Raw genomic sequence first — 21,580 nt, 5'->3', positions numbered from 1 at the left:
TGCTTCATTATCTGGGGAGTTGCGAATGGAACTGAACACTGTGCAATTCATTAGCAAACAGCCCCACTTCTGAACTTATGTTTCCTGAAATTAAGGTGTTGACTTATGAAGAAAGGTTGAGCAAGCTGAGCCTGTACTCATTGGAGTTCAGAAGAATGAGAGGTGATCTTATTGAGACATATAAGATAATGAGGGGGTCGACAAGGTAGATGCAGAGAGGATGTTTCCACTCATGGGGGGATCTAGAACTAGGGGGCATAGTTTTAGAATAAGGGGTCGCTCATTTAAAACTGAGATGAAGAGTAATTTTTTCTCAGGGTTGTAAATCTGTGGAATTCTCTGCCCCAGAGAGCTGTGGAGGCTGGGTCATTGAATATATTTAAGATGGAGGTAGATTTTTGAGCGATAAAGGAGTAAAAGATTATGGGGAGCAGGCAAGGAGGTGGAGCTGAGTCCATGATCACATCAGCCATGATACTGAATGGCCAAATGGCCTACTCCTGCTCCTATTTCTTATGTTATATTCTTAGAAGATCATGATGAAGCAGCTAATGGTTGGGATTATGACACTACCCTGAGGAACTCCTGCAGCGATGTTCTAGGGCTGTGATGATTGACCTCAAATAACCACAACCATCTTCCTTTGTGCTAGGTATGGCTCCAGCCAGTGGAGAGTTTCCCCCCTGATTCCCATCGACTTCAATTTTACTAGAGTTCCTTGATGTCAAGAGCAGTCACACTCTCCTCCCCTCTGGAATTCAGCTCTTTTTTCCATGTTTGAACCAAAGCTGTAATGAGGTCTGGAGCTGAGTGGTTGTGGTGGAACCCAAACTGAGCATCGGTGAGCAAGTTATCGGCGAGTAAGTGCCGCTTGATAGCACTGTCGATGACACCTACCATCACTTTGCTACGATTGGGAGTAGATTGATGGGGCGGTATTTGGCCGGACTGGAATTCACCTGGTTTTTGTGGACAGGACATACCTGGGCAGTTTTCCACATTGTCGGGTAGATGCCAGTGTTGCAGCTGTACTGGAACAGCTTGGCTAGAGATGCACTATTTCTGGAGCACAAGTCTTCAGCATGACAGCCGGGATGTTGTTGGGGCCATTAACCTTTGCTGTATCCAGTGCACTCAGCTGTTTCTTGGTATCACGTGGAGTGAATCAAATTGGCTGAAAACTGGCTTCTGTGATGGTGGGGATGTCAGGAGGAGGCCGATACGGACCATCCACTTGGCACTTCTGGCTGAAGATGGTTGCAAATGCTTCAGCCTTGTCTTTTGCTCTCACGTGCTGGGTTCCGCCATCTTTGAGGATGGGCGTGTTCATGGAGCCTCCTCCTCCCATTAGTTGTTTAATTGTCCGCCATTCACGAATGGATATGGCAGGACTGCAGAGCTTTGATCTGATCTGTTGATTGTGGGATCGCTTAGGTCTGTTTACAGCATGCTGATTTCGTTGTTTAGCATGCATGCAATCCTGTGTTGCAGCTTCCCCGGGTTGGCACTTTCTTTTTAGGTATCCATGGTGCAGCTCCTTGCATGCTCTTCTGCACTCCTCATTGAGCCACACTTGGTCCCCTCGCTTGCTGATAATGGTAGAGTGAGGGATATGCCGGGGCATGAGGTTACAGATTGTGGTGTAGTGCAATTATGCTGCTGCTGATGGCCCATAACACCTCATTGATGCCCAGTTTTGGGTTGCTAGATGTGTTCTGAATCTATCCCATTTAGCATGGTGATAGTGCCACACAGCACGATGGAGGGTGTCCTCCGTGTAAAGACGGGGCTTTGTCTCCACAAGGACTGTGCGATGGTCACTGCCACCAATGCGGTCATGAATAGATGAATCTATGACAGGTTGATTAGTGAGGGCGAGGTCAGGTAGATTTTTCCCTCGTGTTGATTCTCTCCACCTGCTGTCGGCCCAGTCTGGCAGCTATGTCGTTCAGGACTCAGCCAGCTCGGTCATTAGTGGTGCTACTGAGCCATTCTTGGTGATGGACATTGAAGTTCCCGACCCAGTGCACATTCTGTGCCCTTGCCACCCTCAGTGCTTCTTCCAAGCAGTGTTTGACATGGAGGAGTACTGATTCATCAGCTGAGGAAGGGCGACTGGTGGTAATCAGCAGAAGGTTACCTTGCCCATACTGGACCTGAAGCCATGAGATTTTGTGGAGTCGAGTCAATGTTGAGAACTCCCAGGGCCACTCCCTCCCGTCTGTATACCACTGTGCCACCTCCTCTGGTAGGCCTGTGGGACAGGACATATCCAGGGTTGGTGATGGAGGAGGCTGGGGCATCGGCTGAAAGGCTGTGAATATGACTGTCAGGCTGTTGCTTGACTCTTGAGTGCACCAGGCCTCCCCGTTGTTTTCTGGCCCGTCTCCCTGCTCTCAGACTCTGTGAACCCCCCATGTCCTCCTGAACATTATCTCTGCTCCACTCTGTGACACCTACCTCTGCTCTCAGCCTAATCTTGACTTGCCTCTTCTGCAGGTGCTATTCCTCAGCCCCCTGCCCATCAAGCTCCCACTTTAAACCCCAATTGGCTGAAATTAAGCCGAAATATTTTAGAAATTAATTATCAGGTAATTTGCTCAACATTTCTATTAAGGCCCTAGCACAATCTCCATTTCTGCTTTAAAATAAATGAGCATGTTTTTACATTTGAAACTTTGCCTGAAACTTTCTGCTCCATCTATCCAACTAGATATGTAAAGCTTGAATTCTTCCCGGTGTTGCTTGTGTATTGAATTACCTTCTGAGTCTTTGATCTGAGCAGCGATCAGTGTCTATTTCATGGAGGTGGAGAGGAAAATTTGATTTTGACAGGGGTGTACAGTGGAAGATGGGAAAGTGACAGCAAACCATTATGGCATTTGCACCAGATCTAAAGGCCAGGGCGAGTTTTGTAACTCTGGAGCAATGAGCTTAAGGAAGTGGCCCTAGAAATAGTAGATGCTTTGGTGGTCATTTTCCAAAATTCCATGCACTCTGGATCAGTACCTATGGATTGGAGGGTAGCTAATGTAACCCCGCTTTTTAAAAAAGGAGGGAGAGAGAAAACGGAATTATAGACTGGTGGGGAAAATGCTGGAATCGATTATTAAAGATGTAATAGCAGTGCATTTGGAAAGCAGTGACAGGATCAGTCCAAGTTAGCATGGATTTATGAAATGGAAATCATACTTGACAAATCTTCCAGATTTTTTTGAGGATTTAGAGTGGATAAGGGAGAACCAGTGGATGTGGTGTATTTGGACTTTCAAAAGGCTTTTGACAAGGTCCCACACAAGAGATTGGTGTGCAAAATTAAGGCACATGGTATTGGGGGTAATGTATTGACGTGGATAGAGAACTTGTTGACAGATAGGAAGCAAAGAGTGGGAATAAACGGGTCCTTTTCAGAATGGCAGGCAGTGACTAGTGGGGTGCTGCAAGGTTCAGTGCTGGGACCCCAGCTATTTACAATATACATTAATTATTTAGATGAAGGAATTGAATGTAATATCTCCAAGTTTGCAGATGACACAAAGCTGGGTGGCAGTGTGAGCTGTGAGGAAGATACCAAGAGGCTACAGGGTGACTTGGACAGGTTAGGTGAATGGGCAAATGCATGGCAGATGCAGTATACTGTGGATAAATGTGAGGTTGTCCACTTTGGTGGCAAAAACAGGAAGGCATATTATTATCTGAATGGTAACAGATTAGTAAAAGGGGAGGTGCAACAAGACCTGGGTGTGATGGTACATCAGTCACTGAAGGGAGGCATGCAGGTACAGCAGGCAGTAAAGAAAGCAAATGGTATGCTGGCCTTCATAGCAAGAGGATTTGAGTATAGGAACAGGGAGGTCTTACTGCAGTTGTACAGGGCCTTGGTGAGACCACACCTTGAGTATTGTGTGCAGTTTTGGTCTCCTAATCAGAGGAAGGATGTGCTTGCTATTGAGGGAGTGCAGCGAAGGTTCACCAGACTGATTCCTGGGATGGCAGGACTGACATATGAAGAAAGACTGGATTGGCTAGGCTTATACTCACTGGAATCTAGAAGAATGAGAGGGGATCGCATAGGAACATATAAAATCATGATGGGACTGAACAGGTTAGATACAGGAAGCATGTTCCTGATGTTGGGGAAGTTCAGAACCAGGGATCACAGTCTTAGGATAAGGAGTAAGCCATATAGGACCGAGATAAGGAGAAACTTTTTCACCCAGAGAGTGATGAACCTGTGGAATTCTCTACCACAGAAAATTGTTGAGTCCAGTTCGTTGGATATATTCAAGAGGGAGTTAGATGTGGCCCGTACGGCTAAGGGGATCAGGGGGTATGGAGAGAAGGCGGGAGTGGGGTACTGAAGTATGCATGATCAGCCATAGAAAGATAGAAAATAGGTGCAGGCGTAGGCCATTCGGCCCTTCGAGCCTGCAGCACCATTCGATAAGATCATGGCTGATCATTCCCTCAGTACCCCTTAGTGAAAAAGTTTCTCCTCATCTCAGTCCTAAATGGCTTACTCCTTATCCTTAGACTGTGACCCCTGGTTCTGTGTTGATTTCTGGATTCTTTTACCTCCATCTGGTTCAGCAAAATTACTGAAACGAATACCGTTTGTGCTTTAAACAAAGCAAGCTTTTATTTAAAAAGCAAATCCCGATCGGGGACCTTATCAGACAGAAGGAATGCAACTCTGATAGATCACACCCACTTCCTACGGACAAAGTAACGTTACATTGTAAAGGGACGACGGTTATACATTTTCAGCAAAAGATAACAAGATAGGGCTAGAGTGACATCCTAGTCCAGCCTATCCCTTTTGATCCCTCTTTCCCTTTGTCCACTCATAAGCCGACCTAAGTATGGTCTGATTTTAAACAAAGACCTTCTGTTAATGTTTCAGGTTAATAACATGATTTAATAAGACCTTGACGTTTTTCTGCAAGCTGTGGGTTTTGTTTCAATATGCGTTAGTGTTGTAACATTTCGCAGTCTCGAGTCTGAGATGTCATGGCTATTCCTCCATGAATTCTTTGTTAGCTTATACTGTCCCTATACAATTCCCACGTTCTCAACTTCAATGTCTCTATACATTTTTAAACATTCACATTGGACTTCCCCAACATCGGGAACATGCTTCCTGCATCTAACCTGTCCAGTCCCATCATGATTTTATATGTTTCTATGAGATCCCCTCTCATTCTTCTAGATTCCAGTGAGTATAAGCCTAACCAATCCAGTCTTTATTTCTTATGTCAGTCCTGCCATCCCGGGATTTAGTCTGGTGAACCTTCGCTGCACTCCCTCAATAGCAAGCACATCCTTCCTCAGATTAGGAGACCAAAACTGCACACAATACTCAAGGTGTGGTCTCACCAAGGCCCTGTACAACTGTAGTAAGACCTCCCTGCTCCTATACTCAAATCCCCGAGCTATGAAGGCCAACATGTCATTTGCCGCCTGCTGTACCTGCATGCCAACTTTCAATGACTGATGAACCATGGCACCCAGGTCTCGTTGCACCTCCTCTTTTCCTAATCTGCCACCATTCAGATAATATTCTGTCTTTGTGTTTTTGCCCCCAAAATGGATAACCTCACATTTATCCACATTATACCGCATCTGCCATGCGTTTGCCCACTCACCTAACCTGTCCAAGTCACTCTGCAGCCTCTTAGCGTCCCCCTCACAGCTCACACCGCCACCCAGCTTAGTGTCATCTGCAAACTTGAAGATATTACACTCAATTCCTTCATCCAATAACCGACTAACGTGCAGATCTAGCAACATCCTCCAGCTCCAATAACTGGATTCCATTCGAGGAGATCTCACATGATCTTGGTAACTCTGGGGCGATTTGTTGAATTTATGGCAAGAGAAATTCTCTATACATTTGATTTTGTTTGGATTAATTGTACTTGTTTTTATTAGGATATTGAATTTTTAAAGTAAAGAATACAGATTATTTGAAACTTTGACTAATCATAGTTGTAAATTAAATTACATAGAATTTATAGCACAAACAGGCCACTCGGCCCAACTGGTCTATGCTGGTGTTTATGCTCCATTCGAGCCTCCTCTCATCCTTCTTCAATTAACCCTGTCAGTATTCCTATCTCCCTCATGTACATATCTAGCTTCTGTTTAAATGCATCTATGCTATTCGCCTCAACTACTCCATGTGGTAGCGAGTTCCATATTTTAATCATTCTCTGGGTAAAGAAGTTTCTCTTGAATTCCTTGTTGGATTGATTACTGACTGACTGTCTTATATTTATGGCCCCTAGTTGTGAACTTCCCCACAAGTGAAAATATCTTCTCTAAAGATTGGGGGGGCTGAAATTCCCCTGTTGTGCGCCTCCCCGGGGCGCTAACGAAGCGCAAAAGTGTTTTCACCCGGTGGTCAGGGGTGGCACTACCAGCTCCCGTGAAATTGCATGGGAGTTGGCAGAGATATGGATCCAGTAGCACTGCGCCCCGTTGGTAGCGTGCCAGGCCGCTGCGCCTTCGGTGAGGACATCATCACCATGCACAGTGACCCCATTTTACCCCGTGAATCGAGCCGCATACCCATCATGGGGTGAAACTTGAAGGGGAGGCACACTGCCATTTTTCTTTTACCCATTTATCGGTCGGGCTGTTGTCCGATGCTTTCGTGGGGTCCGGTCCGCAATCGTGCAGCCCGGCACTCCGTTTTGGTGTCGAGCTGCAGTCACGGCACCCCACATCACTGGTGGCCCAACGGAGGCCATCAAAAGGGCCTGAAGAGCATGCAGTGTCCCTCCCCTTTAACGGAAGGGAGAGGTGTTGAAACGCGTTGGCGCTCCACAATGTGCCCGGGTAGCGCCCCTGATCTCGTTCTGAAAAGAAGTGGAGCGCGCGACATTACCCTCCACTTCCTGTGAAGGGCGGTGGCCCCAATTTCGCTTCCGGGGCAGGATAATTAGATTTGTTCACTATCTTATAAGAATTATGCCAGTTACAAGTGCTGTTAAAATACATTCGTAGTGCAACTCTTGACAGTGGAAACCTTAGTAGCATAATGTTCCTGTTAACTTGTCGGGAACAGTGGAGCAATATTTCATTATTAAGAGCTCAGATGAATACGTGGCTTGAGCAGTGGTGCAGCAGGGAGGGATTCAAATTCCTGGGGCATTGGAACCGGTTCTGGGGGAGGTGGGACCAGTACAATCCGGACGGTCTGCACCTGGGCAGAATCGGAACCAATGTCCTCGGGGGAGTGTTTGCTAGTGCTGTTGGGGAGGAGTTAAACTAATATGGCAGGGGGATGGGAACCAATGCAGGGAGATAGAGGGAAACAAAAAGGAGGCAAAAACAAAAGACAGAAAGGAGATGAGGAAAAGTGGAGGGCAGAGAAACCCAAGGCAAAGAACAAAAAGGGCCATTGTACAGCAAAATTCTAAAAGGACAGAGGGTGTTAAAAAAACAAGCCTAAAGGCTTTGTGTCTTAATGCAAGGAGTATCCGCAATAAGGTGGATGAATTAACTGTGCAAATAGATGTTAACAAATATGATGTGATTGGGATTACGGAGACGTGGCTCCAGGATGAGCAGGGCTGGGAACTCAACATCCAGGGGTATTCAACATTCAGGAAGGATAGAATAAAAGGAAAAGGAGGTGGGGTAGCATTGCTGGTTAAGGAGGAGATTAAGGCAATAGTTAGGAAAGACATTAGCTTGGATGATGTGGAATCTATATGGGTAGAGCTGCAGAACACCAAAGGGCAAAAAACATTAGTGGGAGTTGTGTACAGACCTCCAAACAGTAGTAGTGATGTCGGGGAGGGAATCAAACAGGAAATTAGGGGTGCGTGCAATAAAGGTGCAGCAGTTATAATGGGTGACTTTAATATGCACATAGATTGGGCTAACCAAACTGGAAGCAATACGGTGGAGGAGGATTTTCTGGAGTGCATAAGGGATGGTTTTTTAGACCAATATGTCGAGGAACCAACTAGGGGGGAGGCCATCTTAGACTGGGTGTTATGTAATGAGAGAGGATTAATTAGCAATCTCGTTGTGCGAGGCCCCTTGGGGAAGAGTGACCATAATATGGTGGAATTCTGCATTAGGATGGAGAATGAAACAGTTAATTCAGAGACCATGGTCCAGAACTTAAAGAAGGGTAACTTTGAAGGTATGAGGCGTGAATTGGCTGGGATGGATTGGCGAATGATACTTAAGAGGTTGACTGTGGATGGGCAATGGCAGACATTTAGAGACCGCATGGATGAACTACAACAATTGTACATTCCTGTCTGGCATAGAAATAAAAAAGGGAAGGTGGCTCAACCGTGGCTATCAAGGGAAATCAGGGATAGTATTAAAGCCAAGGAAGTGGCATACAAATTGGCCAGAAATAGCAGCGAACCTGGGGACTGGGAGAAATTTAGAACTCAGCAGAGGAGGACAAAGGGTTTGATTAGGGCAGGGAAAATGGAGTATGAGAAGAAGCTTGCAGGGAACATTAAGACGGATTGCAAAAGTTTCTATAGATATGTAAAGAGAAAAAGGTTAGTAAAGACAAACGTAGGTCCCCTGCAGTCAGAATCAAGGGAAGTCATAACGGGGAACAAAGAAATGGCAGACCAATTGAACAAGTACTTTGGTTCGGTATTCACGAAGGAGGACACGAACAACCTTCCGGTTATAAAAGGGGTCGGGGGGTCTAGTAAGGAGGAGGAACTGAGGGAAATCCTTATTAGCCGGGAAATTGTGTTGGGGAAATTGATGGGATTGAAGGCCGATAAATCCCCAGGGCCTGATGGACTGCATCCCAGAGTACTTAAGGAGGTGGCCTTGGAAATAATGGATGCATTGACAGTCATTTTCCAACATTCCATTGACTCTGGATCAGTTCCTATGGAGTGGAGGGTAGCCAATGTAACCCCACTTTTTAAAAAAGGAGGGAGAGAGAAAACAGGGAATTATAGACCGGTCAGCCTGACATCGGTAGTGGGTAAAATGATGGAATCAATTATTAAGGATGTCATAGCAGTGCATTTGGAAAGAGGTGACATGATAGGTCCAAGTCAGCATGGATTTGTGAAAGGGAAATCATGCTTGACAAATCTTCTGGAATTTTTTGAGGATGTTTCCAGTAGAGTGGATAAGGGAGAACCAGTTGATGTGGTATATTTGGACTTTCAGAAGGCATTCGACAAGGTCCCACACAAGAGATTGATGTGCAAAGTTAAAGCACATGGGATTGGGGGTAGTGTACTGACATGGATTGAGAACTGGTTGTCAGACAGGAAGCAAAGAGTAGGAGTAAATGGGTACTTTTCAGAATGGCAGGCAGTGACTAGTGGGGTACCGCAAGTTTCTGTGCTGGGGCCCCAGCTGTTTACATTGTACATTAATGATTTAGATGAGGGGATTAAATGTAGTATCTCCAAATTTGCAGATGACACTAAGTTGGGTGACAGTGTGAGCTGCGAGGAGGATGCTGTGAGGCTGCAGAGCGACTTGGATAGGTTAGGTGAGTGGGCAAATGCATGGCAGATGAAGTATAATGTGGATAAATGTGAGGTTATCCACTTTGGTGGTAAAAACAGAGAGACAGACTATTATCTGAATGGTGACAGATTAGGAAAAGGGGAGGTGCAAAGAGACCTGGGTGTCATGGTACATCAGTCATTGAAGGTTGGCATGCAGGTGCAGCAGGCGGTTAAGAAAGCAAATGGCATGTTGGCCTTCATAGCAAGGGGATTTGAGTACAGGGGCAGGGAGGTGTTGCTACAGTTGTACAGGGCATTGGTGAGGCCACACCTGGAGTATTGTGTACAGTTTTGGTCTCCTAACCTGAGGAAGGACATTCTTGCTATTGAGGGAGTGCAGCGAAGGTTCACCAGACTGATTCCCGGGATGGCGGGACTGACCTATCAAGAAAGACTGGATCAACTGGGCTTGTATTCACTGGAGTTCAGAAGAATGAGAGGGGACCTCATAGAAACATTTAAAATTCTGACGGGGTTAGACAGGTTAGATGCAGGAAGAATGTTCCCAATGTTGGGGAAGTCCAGAACCAGAGGTCACAGTCTAAGGATAAGGGGTAAGCCATTTAAGACCGAGATGCGGAGGAACTTCTTCACCCAGAGAGTGGTGAACCTGTGGAATTCTCTACCACAGAAAGTTGTTGAGGCCAATTCACTAAATATATTCAAAAAGGAGTTAGATGAGGTCCTTACTACTAGGGGGATCAAGGGGTATGGCGAGAAAGCAGGAATGGGGTACTGAAGTTGAATGTTCATCCATGAACTCATTGAATGGCGGTGCAGGCTAGAAGGGCCGAATGGCCTACTCCTGTACCTATTTTCTATGTTTCTATGTTTTCCTCTGATTGCTAGAATCATTTTTGAATTTACTATAAATGTATTATATGATTTGAGCATTGCTGAATTTTAAAAGTGCATTCATTTTTTGTTGCTCCACTTTTATTGTGCACGTTATTCCTTGGTTGGTAATCCAGGATTTGCACTTGAGCAAGATGGCAAGCTCTTCCACACCACAAAACAGAATGTGTCTTGGTAGATAGTGAAGAGTAGGGCTTGAGCTCTACTCTTCCAGTTAACACAGCACTTTAAATGCTACCAGAATTTACAACTGCCCAGTTACATTATTCAATTTTGTTCACAGATCCAACAAAAGATCTTTGCTTTGGGGATGGGTTTAGCCGGTTTCTTTTGGATGAATTCTTGGGCTACGATGATATACTGATGTCTAGCGTGAAAGCATTGGCTGAAAACGAAGAAAACAAAGGTGAGTTCAATTAACACCACAAAATTGGCTGGCCTTTCACTTAATGATAAAACTAGTGACCAATCTATTTTTACCTAATGATAAAACGAATGACTTGTCTAATTTCTGACATTTTGAATTTAGTCTTCTGTTCTGTAAAATAGGCATTTGTCAGTATTAATTATCCAGAAAGACAGAAAGCTATCAACCTTGAAAAGACATTGCCAACAGAAATACATAAATACAATTGTTTTACTAATGTACTTTGCTTTAGTGGTTTAAAATAACATGGTAATTGGCAATTCATAGGAGTAGGCCATTCAGCCCCTTGAGCCTATTCCACCATTCAGTTAGATCATGACTGATCTGTATCTTAACTCCATCTACCCACCTTGGTTTCATAACTCTAATACCCTTGCCTAATAAACATCTATCAGTTTCAGTTTTCAAATTTTCAATTGACCTAGCCTCAATAGCCTTTTCGGGATTGACTTCCAGATTTCCACGACCCTTTGTGTAAAGAAATGCTTTTTGACATCACCCCTGAATGACTCTGTTCTAATTTTAAGGTTAAGCCCCCTTGTTCTGGACTCCCCACCAGAGGAAATAGTTTCTCTCTACCCTATCAAATCCATTACGAACATACGAACAATGACGGATAGGTAAAGACCTCTGTTCATCCAGCCTGTCCCACACAATTGTAGTACCTTGTTTATCACAATATATACATTTTTTAATCCATCCAAAACCATGTGATGATCTAGGAGAGGCGGAAAAAACAGATTTAAAAACTCAGGCCAATTTTCGGGTTGGGGGAATTTTGGAAGTTCCTCTCCCAACCCATCTAGGGAATTGAACCTAGTCCAAGAGATCACTCTGGCCCTGCAGTACCTACCTTTTGTAAGAGGTGATGTACGCCCCAACCAGAAACTGGTCCAGCTCTCGCTTGAAGGAATTCAGCGTATTGGCCTCCACCGCCCAAGACGGCAACCTGTTCCTCCCTAAATTATTTAATTGGAACAAATTCAACTGGAACGCAATCTATTCCCTTCATCATCTTATAAACCTCAATCAGATCACCCCATAGTCTACACTGCTCTAAAGTGTAGAGTACCAGCTCTTTTAGTCTATCTTGATGCTTTATACTGGGAATTAGTCTTGTGGCCCTACTCTGCATCCTTTCCAAAGCCTCAATGTCACCCACCATGTAAGGAGACCAAAATCGGATGCAGTATTCGGTGAGGCCTGATTAAGGTCTTGTACAAGGATAAAATAGTCTACCTCGTCTTATAATCAATTGTCCTATGAATGCACCCCAGCAATCAATTTGCTCTAGCTGTTGCTTCAAGGCATTGTTCATGAGCTTTAGAGATGTCTGCACTAGAATGCCCAGATCTCTTTCTATCTCCACCTTCTTTAATGCTTTTCCCTGAAGAGTGTATGGAAGATTGCGTATTCGCCCTGCCCACATGCATAGCACTGCACTTATCCAAATTAAACATCATTTGCCAGTCATGAGCCGAATCTTCCAACACATCAAGGTCCACCTGAACCCATCGAGCATAGTCTACAGTCCTAACACTTGCACAGATCTTCGTATCAGCTGAAAATTTGCAGATCGAGCCCCCAATACCTATATCCAGATTATTAATAAAAATAGTAAAGAGCAACATTCCCAACACTGAACCCTGTGGTATACCACTGGTGACCGGTCCCCAAACACATCCAAATCCATCTAGAACTACTTTTTGCCCACTTCCTGCCAGCCAGTTCTCAAGTCAATTCAGTATATTATCACCCGTACCAGAGTCTTTAATCTTGTAGAGAAGCTTCTTGTGCGGTACCTTTATCAGAAGCTTTTTGCCAAGTCTACGTAGACAATGTCTACTGGGCTTCCCTCATCCACCATCTTCGTAACTTATACAATTAGATTTGTAAGACTTGACCTTTTTATGAAGCTATGCTGGGTGACCCTAATATGTCCTTCTCTATTAAAACAATCATATATTGAATCTCTAATGATTCCTTCAAGCATCTTTCTTATTACTGCTGTCAAACTAATGGGCCTATAGTCACCCAATTCTGCCGTGTCACCTTTTTTTAAAGATGGGGACTATATTAGCCTCTTTCCAGTCTATGTGAATCATCCCAGAGTGCATTGAACTATTAAAAATACAGGCTAGGGGCTCACACAGGACGTGTCCCATCTCCTTGAAGACCCGCTGGTAGATATCATCCGGCTCAGCTGCTCTATCTATTTTCAAGTTCTAGTTTTATTATTAAAATCATTCAATTCCTATAGTGAGCATCATCTTCAAGAGTGAAGGCCGATGCAAAGTGCTCTTAATTTTGGCCGAGTCCGTTTTTCGGCGCACTCACTGGAGTTGCACCGCTTATGTAGGTTCCCAGATGCACCGAAAAAAAATGTTGGCACTTTGGCCGCTGTCTGGCCTCTTCACTGCAGTCGGGCAGCGTAGCCAGTCGTTCTGTGCTGGAAAATGTGCCGGGACGTCTGCACATGCACAGTGGTGATTCGTGATGCGCATGCGAGTCTGCAACAACAGTCCCAATTGATGTAGGTCTCTGTCAGTTTGCAAGCGTGGCGATGTTCTTCTTCCCTGTGTTGCTGGGCTCCTTTAGGTAAAATTCTCTGCATTTATTCTGCCGCCTTTGTTGGGCTCGGGGCGGGCAGGAGAACTGATAGAAATCACCGGCAGGTAAGAGCACTATCAGTTCTCCTGCCTGCCCCTAGCTCAGGTCGCGTGGCCTCCCGGTGCGTTGTCCCGCCCCTAGCCCAGGTCGAGTGGCCTCCCGGTGCGTTGGCCCGCCTCTCGCCCAGATCGAGTGGCCTCCCGGTGCGTTGTCCCGCCCCTAGCCCAGGTCGAGTGGCCTCCCGGGACGTTGTCCCGCCCCTAGCCCAGGTCGAGTGGCCTCCCAGGGCGTTGTCCCGCCCCTAGCCCAGGTCGAGTGGCCTCCTACACTGGATTGCTGCCTTCCCAGACCGAGTTTGAAGATGAAGGTAGGACTTTTTATTTCTTATTGAATTGTTAGTACTTTTTGTTTGCAAACATTGCTAAGGGTAAGGATTGGTTGCTTTAGGTGCAGGTCCTCTCCACTTCCCGCCCCTATCCCGGGCTGAATGGTCTCCGATGTACCTTCCTGCGCCGATTTCTTTAACTCTGCAAGGGTTTTCTGAAGTGGCCGCATACACTAGCCTAAGTAGAACTGGAGTAACTATTAGCTGGCCAAAGTTGCCTAAATGGGCAGAACTGGCGGAGGTGGCTTTTGAGAAAAAAAACTAACCTTAAAAAAAAAACCTGAGGAAAAAAAACGAACCTAAAAAAATCGTAACTAACTGAGTTACGCTGGTGCAAATTGATTGGGGAAACTGGGGATTTTTAAGTTATGCCAGAAAAACCAGTTTACTCCAAAAAAAGAAAGCGGAGCAACTCCTGGCCAAAGTTGAGCCCATTTCCGCCATACTCAGTGAGTCCTTTGTAACCTGTCCTTGAACATCCTTCAGTGGCCCAATGCAGTCTTTGACCATTCTGACTCCACATAACTGAAACAGCTTTTCCTATTTCTTCCACAATTGTCTGATTCTCATTTCCATTGACCTTTTAGCTGATCTATTAGCTAAAAGGCTAATGGATATCATAAACATCTCAATTAGATCATCCCTTAATCTTCTATACTGAAGGGAATACAAGGCTAGTCTATGTAAACTGTCCTCATAATTTAACCCGTTTCGCCCCGAATAGGAGACTAAATTCAAACTATACCAGAAGATAGGCAATTCATATTCCTTGGTCTTGATCTAGTCTGTATGGCACCAGTAACCGTTGGTACAGTTTAGAAACCATAATTCATAGGCTTTTATGTTTGCTTTACTGGCAATACATCAAGAAACAAATTTAGTCTGATGTGTGGCCAGGGCCACTTAGGCATCATCATCAGTAAATGCAGCTGCATAGCTGGAGCTTCTTGTGTGGGCTCCATTCGAAATGGGTGATGGGAAGTGGTCAATTTATTGCAGGTTTTTATAAGTTATCTCAATTAAAATGCTACCATCTTGCTTTGAATGGCAGTTTCATCTTAAATGTCGACTATGTTTTTATTTTTTAAACTAGGATTTTTGCGCAATGTCGTTTCGGGAGAACACTACCGTTTTGTTAGCATGTGGATGGCTAGAACCTCCTACCTGGCAGCCTTCGTCATCATGGTTATATTTGTAAGTATGTTAGTCAACCATAAAAATGTCCATAATTCCTGCAACTGGCTTCCAGATGACATGGCAGAAAAATCTTGAAAACTTCTCTGTTGGCTCCTAGGCGTATAGTATGTACTGAGCAACCTAATGCACACTTCATGTAAAAAGCTGCAGGTGGTAGTGACTGGCATCTATTTGTATTCCTCAAAAGACTGTCTGAAGATCACCTGGAATTTCTCCCCAGTATGGAATATTTATTGCCTTTTCTTGCCACTTCTACAGGAAAAAGAGTAATGGCTTTGTGTTTCCACGTGAAGTGGGGTGAAAGTTTGAATTGTTCTGCTCCTCTCTATATGGGAGTAAAAAAACTAGGAGAGACCGCTGATCAATTTTAATAGCCCATTTACCTTTATAGGGCAGATGATGGTCAAAGAGGTAGGTTTTAAGGAGGAAAGAGAGGCGGAGAGGTTTAGGCAGGGAGTTCCAGATCTTGGGGCCTAGGCAACAGAAGGCATGGCCACCAATGGTTGAGCGATTATAATCAGGGATGCTCAAGAGGACAGAATTAGAGGAGCGCAGACATCTCTGGGGTGGGGGTTCTGGAGCTGGAGGAGATTAGAGAAAGGGAGGTGTGAGGCCATGGAGGGATTTGAAAATAAGGATGAGAATTTTGAAATCGAGGCGGTGCTTAACCAGAATCTAATGTAGGTCAGCGAGCACAGGGGTTACGGGTGAGCGGGACTTGGTGCTAGTTAAGACACAGACAGCCGAGTTTTAGATAACGTCTAGTTTACATAGGGTAGAATGTGGGAACCTGCCAGGAGTGCGTTGGAATAGTCAAGTCTAGAGGTAACCAAGGCATCGATGAGCTTCAGCAGCGGATGAGCTGAGGCAGGGGCGGAGACGGTTGATGTTACGGATATGGAAATAGGCGGTCTTAGCAGGGGAACGATATTAAATACAGAGTTGGTTCTGTCAAAATATGTTCCATAATGTAAATGGGATGCTGGATGGACACTCTTGATTTTTATAATAGCACTCAGGAGAGGTTTGCCTTCCAATTGATCCAGAGACCATTCCGATGTATCAGTACAGCTTCTAGTCCACATGTTCTTAATTGCTGTGACATAAACTTAGATGCAGTTAGAACATAAGGTAATACGTTAAGTAATCCAAAATACCACTGCAGTATCTCGCCTGTGCTAAGGGCACATCCCCATCACCCCTGCCCTTGCCAAGCTCCACTGGCATCCCATGTCCCAAAGAATTGACTTAAGATTCTGGTCCCTATTTTCAAGACCATTCACAGCCTTGCCTCTCCATACATCCCCATCCTGCAAGTGCCCTCTGCTTTTCTGACAGGCTACTTCTCATTCGCCCCCCCCCCCCCCCCCCCCAACCAGCAATGGATTCTCATTCAATAATAATTTGCTTATATAGTGTTTTTGACCTAGTAAAATGGCCACAGCACTTCACAGGAGTGTTATCAAACAAAATTTGACACCAAGGCACATATATTAGGGCAGATGATGGTCAAAGAGGTAGGTTTTAAGGAGCGTCTTAAAGGAGGAAAGGGAGGCGGAGAGGTTTAGGGAGGGAATTCCAGAGCTTGGGGCTGAGGCAGCTGAAAGCATGGCCACCAATGATTTAAAATTGGTGGTGCATAAGAGGTCAGAATTGGGGGAGCTCTAACTCGAGGGTTATCGGCCGGGGGAGGTTACGGAGCTAGGGAGGGGCAAGGCCATGGAGGGATTTGAAAACAAGAATGAGAATTTTTAAATTGAGGCGTTTCTCAACTGGGGAGCCAGTATAGGTCAGCGAGCACAAGGGTGATGGGTGAATGGGACTTGGTATGAGTTAGGACACTGGCAGCAGATTTTGGGATGAACTTAAGTTTATAGAGGGTGGAAGATGGAAGGCCGGCCAGGAGTGCATTTGAATAGTCAAGTCCAGAGGTAGCAAACGCATGGATGAGGCAGGGGCAGAATCGGGCGATGTTATGGAGAAGTAGTCATTATGTCCCATTTTCTGAAACACACTCAGCCTTGTCATCTCCCTCCCTTCTTTCAAAAACCTCCATATGATGCTCCTTTTAGCCCCTCCTCCCTTCTGTTCATTTCTGTTCAGTGTCCTCCCTGCCTGCTGTTCTGTGATGCATCTTTATGAAATGAACACTATACGAATGTAAGTTGTAATGTCAGAAAATGTATATATATTAATATGAAATGGGCAAGTTAGATTTCTTTGGAAGTCAGTTGCTGTTTACATTAAGTTACTCCATTGCGGCCTTTTCAGTGTCTCTTACCTGATAGGAGAAATCGTTCATTTAATTCTCTCTCCACAGGTTCATGAAGACCTGGGGCTAAATATTTGTAACAGCTGGTGCCGCAACAGGCGTGGTATCGGATCGGCTGATCCAGTACCGTTCGTTTTGCGCCACCCCCCGAGTCGAATTTCTAGGCCCTGATGTTTTGAGTCAAGTTTGTTGAGACAAACATCAGCAAGTGTCTGTATTGAAACCATTTATGCCACAGGATCCTGTGTTGTCGTTTTTGATTTCGAGCAGCTAGTTATTTTGAAATTGAGGACTGGTTGCATTAGTGCTATATAAAAGAGTAACTCAAAGCAAGAGAACATTTTGCATTGAAACCCAAGGAAAAATTATCTTAATCTGAAGAACATGATATTTAATACATTCTAAGCAGCACCATGACTTCACTTTGATATTCTACTTGACTGTTGAGAAGATGGTAATTCTGCTCAATCAGAAAGAACTACTGAGTCAGTTAATTTCTAAAAAAATTACCTGGGCACATTAAAGTTATGAAGAAAGGTTACGGGCCCAAATTTCCCCATGAGTTGCACCGTTTTTTTGGGTGTAACTTGATTTTTCTGGTGTATCTTTTTAGTTGTAAATATAGCCATTTAATTTACGCCAGTGTAAGTGAGTTAGTTAGGTTTTTTGTTAGGTCAGTTTTTTTTCAAAAGGGGGCGTTCTTAACCACTTACACCATTTATGCCAATTTGGCCAGAAAAAAGTTGTACTAAACTAACTTAGGGCAGCGTATGTGTCCACCTTTGTCCGCACAGAAAGACCTTCCTTACAGTTAAGGAATCGGTTCAAGTAACTACATTTAAAGCACCACCAAGCACCAAACAAAGCACAAAAAGTAATAAGCAATTAATTAACAAATAAAATAGAAGGAACTCTGCCCCTAAAGCACCAAGACCAAAGTAATAAGCAATCAATAAATAACACACAAAAAAATAGAAGGAACCCTGCATCTAAAGCATCAAAATCAATCAGTAAGTTACAAATAAAAAATCGAACTCCTACCTTAGGGAACGCAGCGGGCCGCTGATGAGGGAGCCCATTCGGCCAGGGCTAGGGACGGCGTGCTTCCTGCCTCTCCCATACAGCCTGCAGCGCGCGTTTGCCGAAACGGTCTGCCAGGAGCCACTGCACATGCGCGCAGACTCTAGCGCATATGTGCAGAGGTCCCGGCACGGTTTTCAACGCCGGGACTTAGCTTCGCCCCCCTATCTTTCTTCTGCGCCACACCAGCTCCACAGAGGGCCCAAAAATCGGCCATAATCGGTTTTTGGGCGCTGCCTCTGAGGTAAAATGTCGGCGGGGGGCTCAAATAGGTGCGCCGAAAAAACCGGAGGGCCAAATTTGGGCCCGTTGGGTGTGCTTTCTTTCAAAAAGTGACTTCGGGGTGATCTAATGGCTGTTTTCAATGGAATTGTCAAGATCTAATCCATGCAAACTGTTCACTGTAGTGAATGATTCAAATCCCTGGGGGCACGAGTTCAAAATTAGGAATAAAAAGAGAAATCAGAGAACATTTTCCACCCAAAAAATGGTAATGGACCAGTGGATTAAAATACCTAGGATGGCCGTTAAAGCCAGCCACATAAGTATGTTTGTGGCAATTAGACGTATAGGTAGAGCGTCAGAAATCCAGAAACCTCAGGACCTAAGGTGGGGGGGGCGGTGGCAGCGGGTCTGGATGTCGGAATATTTTCCGGACAAGCCCGCCACGGATCGGTCCGAATTCCAGAACTCAGGATTTCGGAAGCTCAACCTGTATTTCCAAAAGGGGAAAGAATTTCAGGTTTGGGATCAAACTAAAGAAAAAGGTGGCTTATTGACCTGTTTTAAGGATCCTGGTTCTGTAAATATATAGTTAGAAATTGGATATCGACTGAGATGGTTAAAAGCTTCATAGTCCATGCTTCTGGAGCTCTTCTCTACAGGATTGAATAGTGGAGATGTGAGGATGGATGAATATTTTGGATTTTGCATTGATGGTGACCGGGACATATTTATGCAGAACATTCTCTCAGGAAATGAAATGAATGGGGTGGGTTGATGACCAGATATATTGTACCAGGGCTATGGAAGGAGATTAAATTTATGGAGAAGAGACCACAATAGATTAAAGTGTACATGAGCAGACTTAAGGCCCAAATGACCATTTTCTTGTTCTATTATCTAAGTTATTGCTTTCCTCACTAAAACCTCACTGAAGCTTGTTCATCCACTAGCTGTACGAGAGTACTCGTAGCATAAGGGTGTCTTTCAAACTGGGCTCTCCAGCGAGAGGTTTATAAATTACACCACTGCAAGGTAAGGCATTGATTACTGATGTGCCATGGTGTAGAATGTGGTTTGTGATTCCTTTTCATGCCATCTGTTCAACTCTTTAATTTATCTGAATTACTGCCTATGCAGTGGTGTAGATTGTAACCTTGGCATCTATCCTATGTAAATGACTGAGAATATCTAAATCTTTTGACATTGAATATGCAGGCACATACCTATTAGCTGCTTGAAATTACCATATCAAATTGAAGCTTAGAAATAATTCACAAATTAAATTTTCAATTAATCCCCATTTTTAGGAGAAGCTTTGACTGTTTGTTTTTCTTTCCTTTTCCCCCAGACATTGTCGGTTTCTATGCTATTACGTTACTCTCATCATCAGATCTTTGTCTTTATTGGTAAGTCTGTGTCTTAAGGTAACTTCATTATAGTGAGCTTTGTACAAAATGAACAGGAAGTGGCGCCTTTTCATTAAAAAAATGTTAATGTGCTCGGTTCTTGCCCAAGTGCTTACACGGTATAAATATAAATTCACAAAACAAACCCTCATTTCCTCTTTTCCTTTATTTGCATTGGCTTCAAGTTAAACTGTGGAAAACTAACGCATGATTATTAATTACCTGATGAAATATTTCACTCTGCAATTCAAACAGGGGTTGACCAGTTTATGATAAAATAAGAAATATCTCAATTAAAATGGAGGAAGAAATGTAAAGTGTTCATATGCTTCTATCCCAGTGTAATTTCAAGTTCTTTTTGTCCTTGTACATTCACGTGTTACCCTCCATATTCTTGATTCAGAAAGCAGCATTTCTATCTCCATTTCATGCAGCGATTGGGAAGCTGTAGTTGCCCTCTGGGGAACAGTTGAATATGTGATTCCCTTACACCTGTAACATTTATCACATTTTAACTCAAAGGGTGTTCTCTGAGTTTACTTTCATGCTGTTTCTGCTTTTGTTTGTCTCTTCAAAATTTTTTTTTCTTTTTTACTTTCATCCCCTCAAAAAAAACAATACATATGCAAATCTTTAATGCTATAGACATTTGTTTCAACTGTTTTTTTAAACTCTTATGATAGTCTGAACTGCACATGCACTGCATGTCCACTAGGTGTCTCAATAGTTTGGTGGGAGGTGCACTTGCACTGTAGAAAGTTCTCTCCAATTTAGTAGATCATTATAGAGTGGCATTGTACAGTTGGCCCAGTCAGGTGCTTGCTTCTAACAGTGATTAGCAACTCTGGGACCAGTAGGTCATATCAGAAGTCTGTTTGAATGACTGCCATTATTCTTTATTGCAGTGAACCCAGAGTAGTTCCTAGAAACGGGGTGATACCCAAGGCAGGGACTTGTATTCAAGTGATGACCCATGTTGATTCTTAATTGTTTAATGCTATAATATGTACAAAACATCGCTGAACACATGAAAGCCAATTTTACAAATCAGAATCTTATCAGCCAGAGTGCTAATTTGATGCTAAGCTAGAAGCACAATAAATAAGCAAATATTATATTTTCATACCTGTTCAACAGAGTCCAGGAAAAATATATTCCGCTACAAAAAAATAACAAACTAAACACTAATGAGACATCATGGATGAATTAAGATTTAAGGGAAAAATTGGGGAAGGAAAGAGGCATACACTAAGTAGATGGAGAGGAGGGGAGAGCATGAGAAGGGAGAATATGAAGAGATGAGGAAATAAGTCAAACAAACAATTGGGAAGGCAAAAAAGAACTATGAAATTAAATTATCAAGGAACATAAAATAAAACAGTAAAATATTCTGCAGGCGCATACATTTTTTTAAAAAAGGAAGTCGGGATGGGAATAGCGCCACTAAGGGATAGACATGATAATCACGCAATGATAGCAAAATGGCAGAAATATAAAATCATTACTTTGCTTTGGTATTTACCAGGGAGGTAGATCAGGTGGACATGACATCAGAAGATGAGATTAGAAATGATCTATCCACATTTAAAATAAAAAGAGAAA

At 43.9% G+C, this 21,580-nt stretch overlaps 1 protein-coding gene across 2 annotated transcripts in view; it reads left to right on the top strand.

Moving 5' to 3' along the window:
* tmem259 (transmembrane protein 259) overlaps window positions 1-21,580 on the top strand; it is a 78,748-nt gene that overhangs the window by 48,487 nt on the left and 8,681 nt on the right. For both annotated transcript variants that reach the window (XM_070859891.1, XM_070859889.1), the window contains exons 5-7: window positions 10,660-10,782; window positions 14,892-14,992; window positions 19,921-19,978. In XM_070859891.1, coding sequence (XP_070715992.1) covers window positions 10,660-10,782; window positions 14,892-14,992; window positions 19,921-19,978 — 282 coding nt within the window. The remainder of the gene's footprint in view (window positions 1-10,659; window positions 10,783-14,891; window positions 14,993-19,920; window positions 19,979-21,580) is intronic.

Source organism: Pristiophorus japonicus, chromosome 18 (assembly GCF_044704955.1).
Source record: "Pristiophorus japonicus isolate sPriJap1 chromosome 18, sPriJap1.hap1, whole genome shotgun sequence".
NCBI classification, from domain to species: domain Eukaryota; kingdom Metazoa; phylum Chordata; class Chondrichthyes; family Pristiophoridae; genus Pristiophorus; species Pristiophorus japonicus.
Note: the sequence above shows the minus strand (reverse complement) of the source record. Positions and strands in the feature narration are given on the sequence as shown.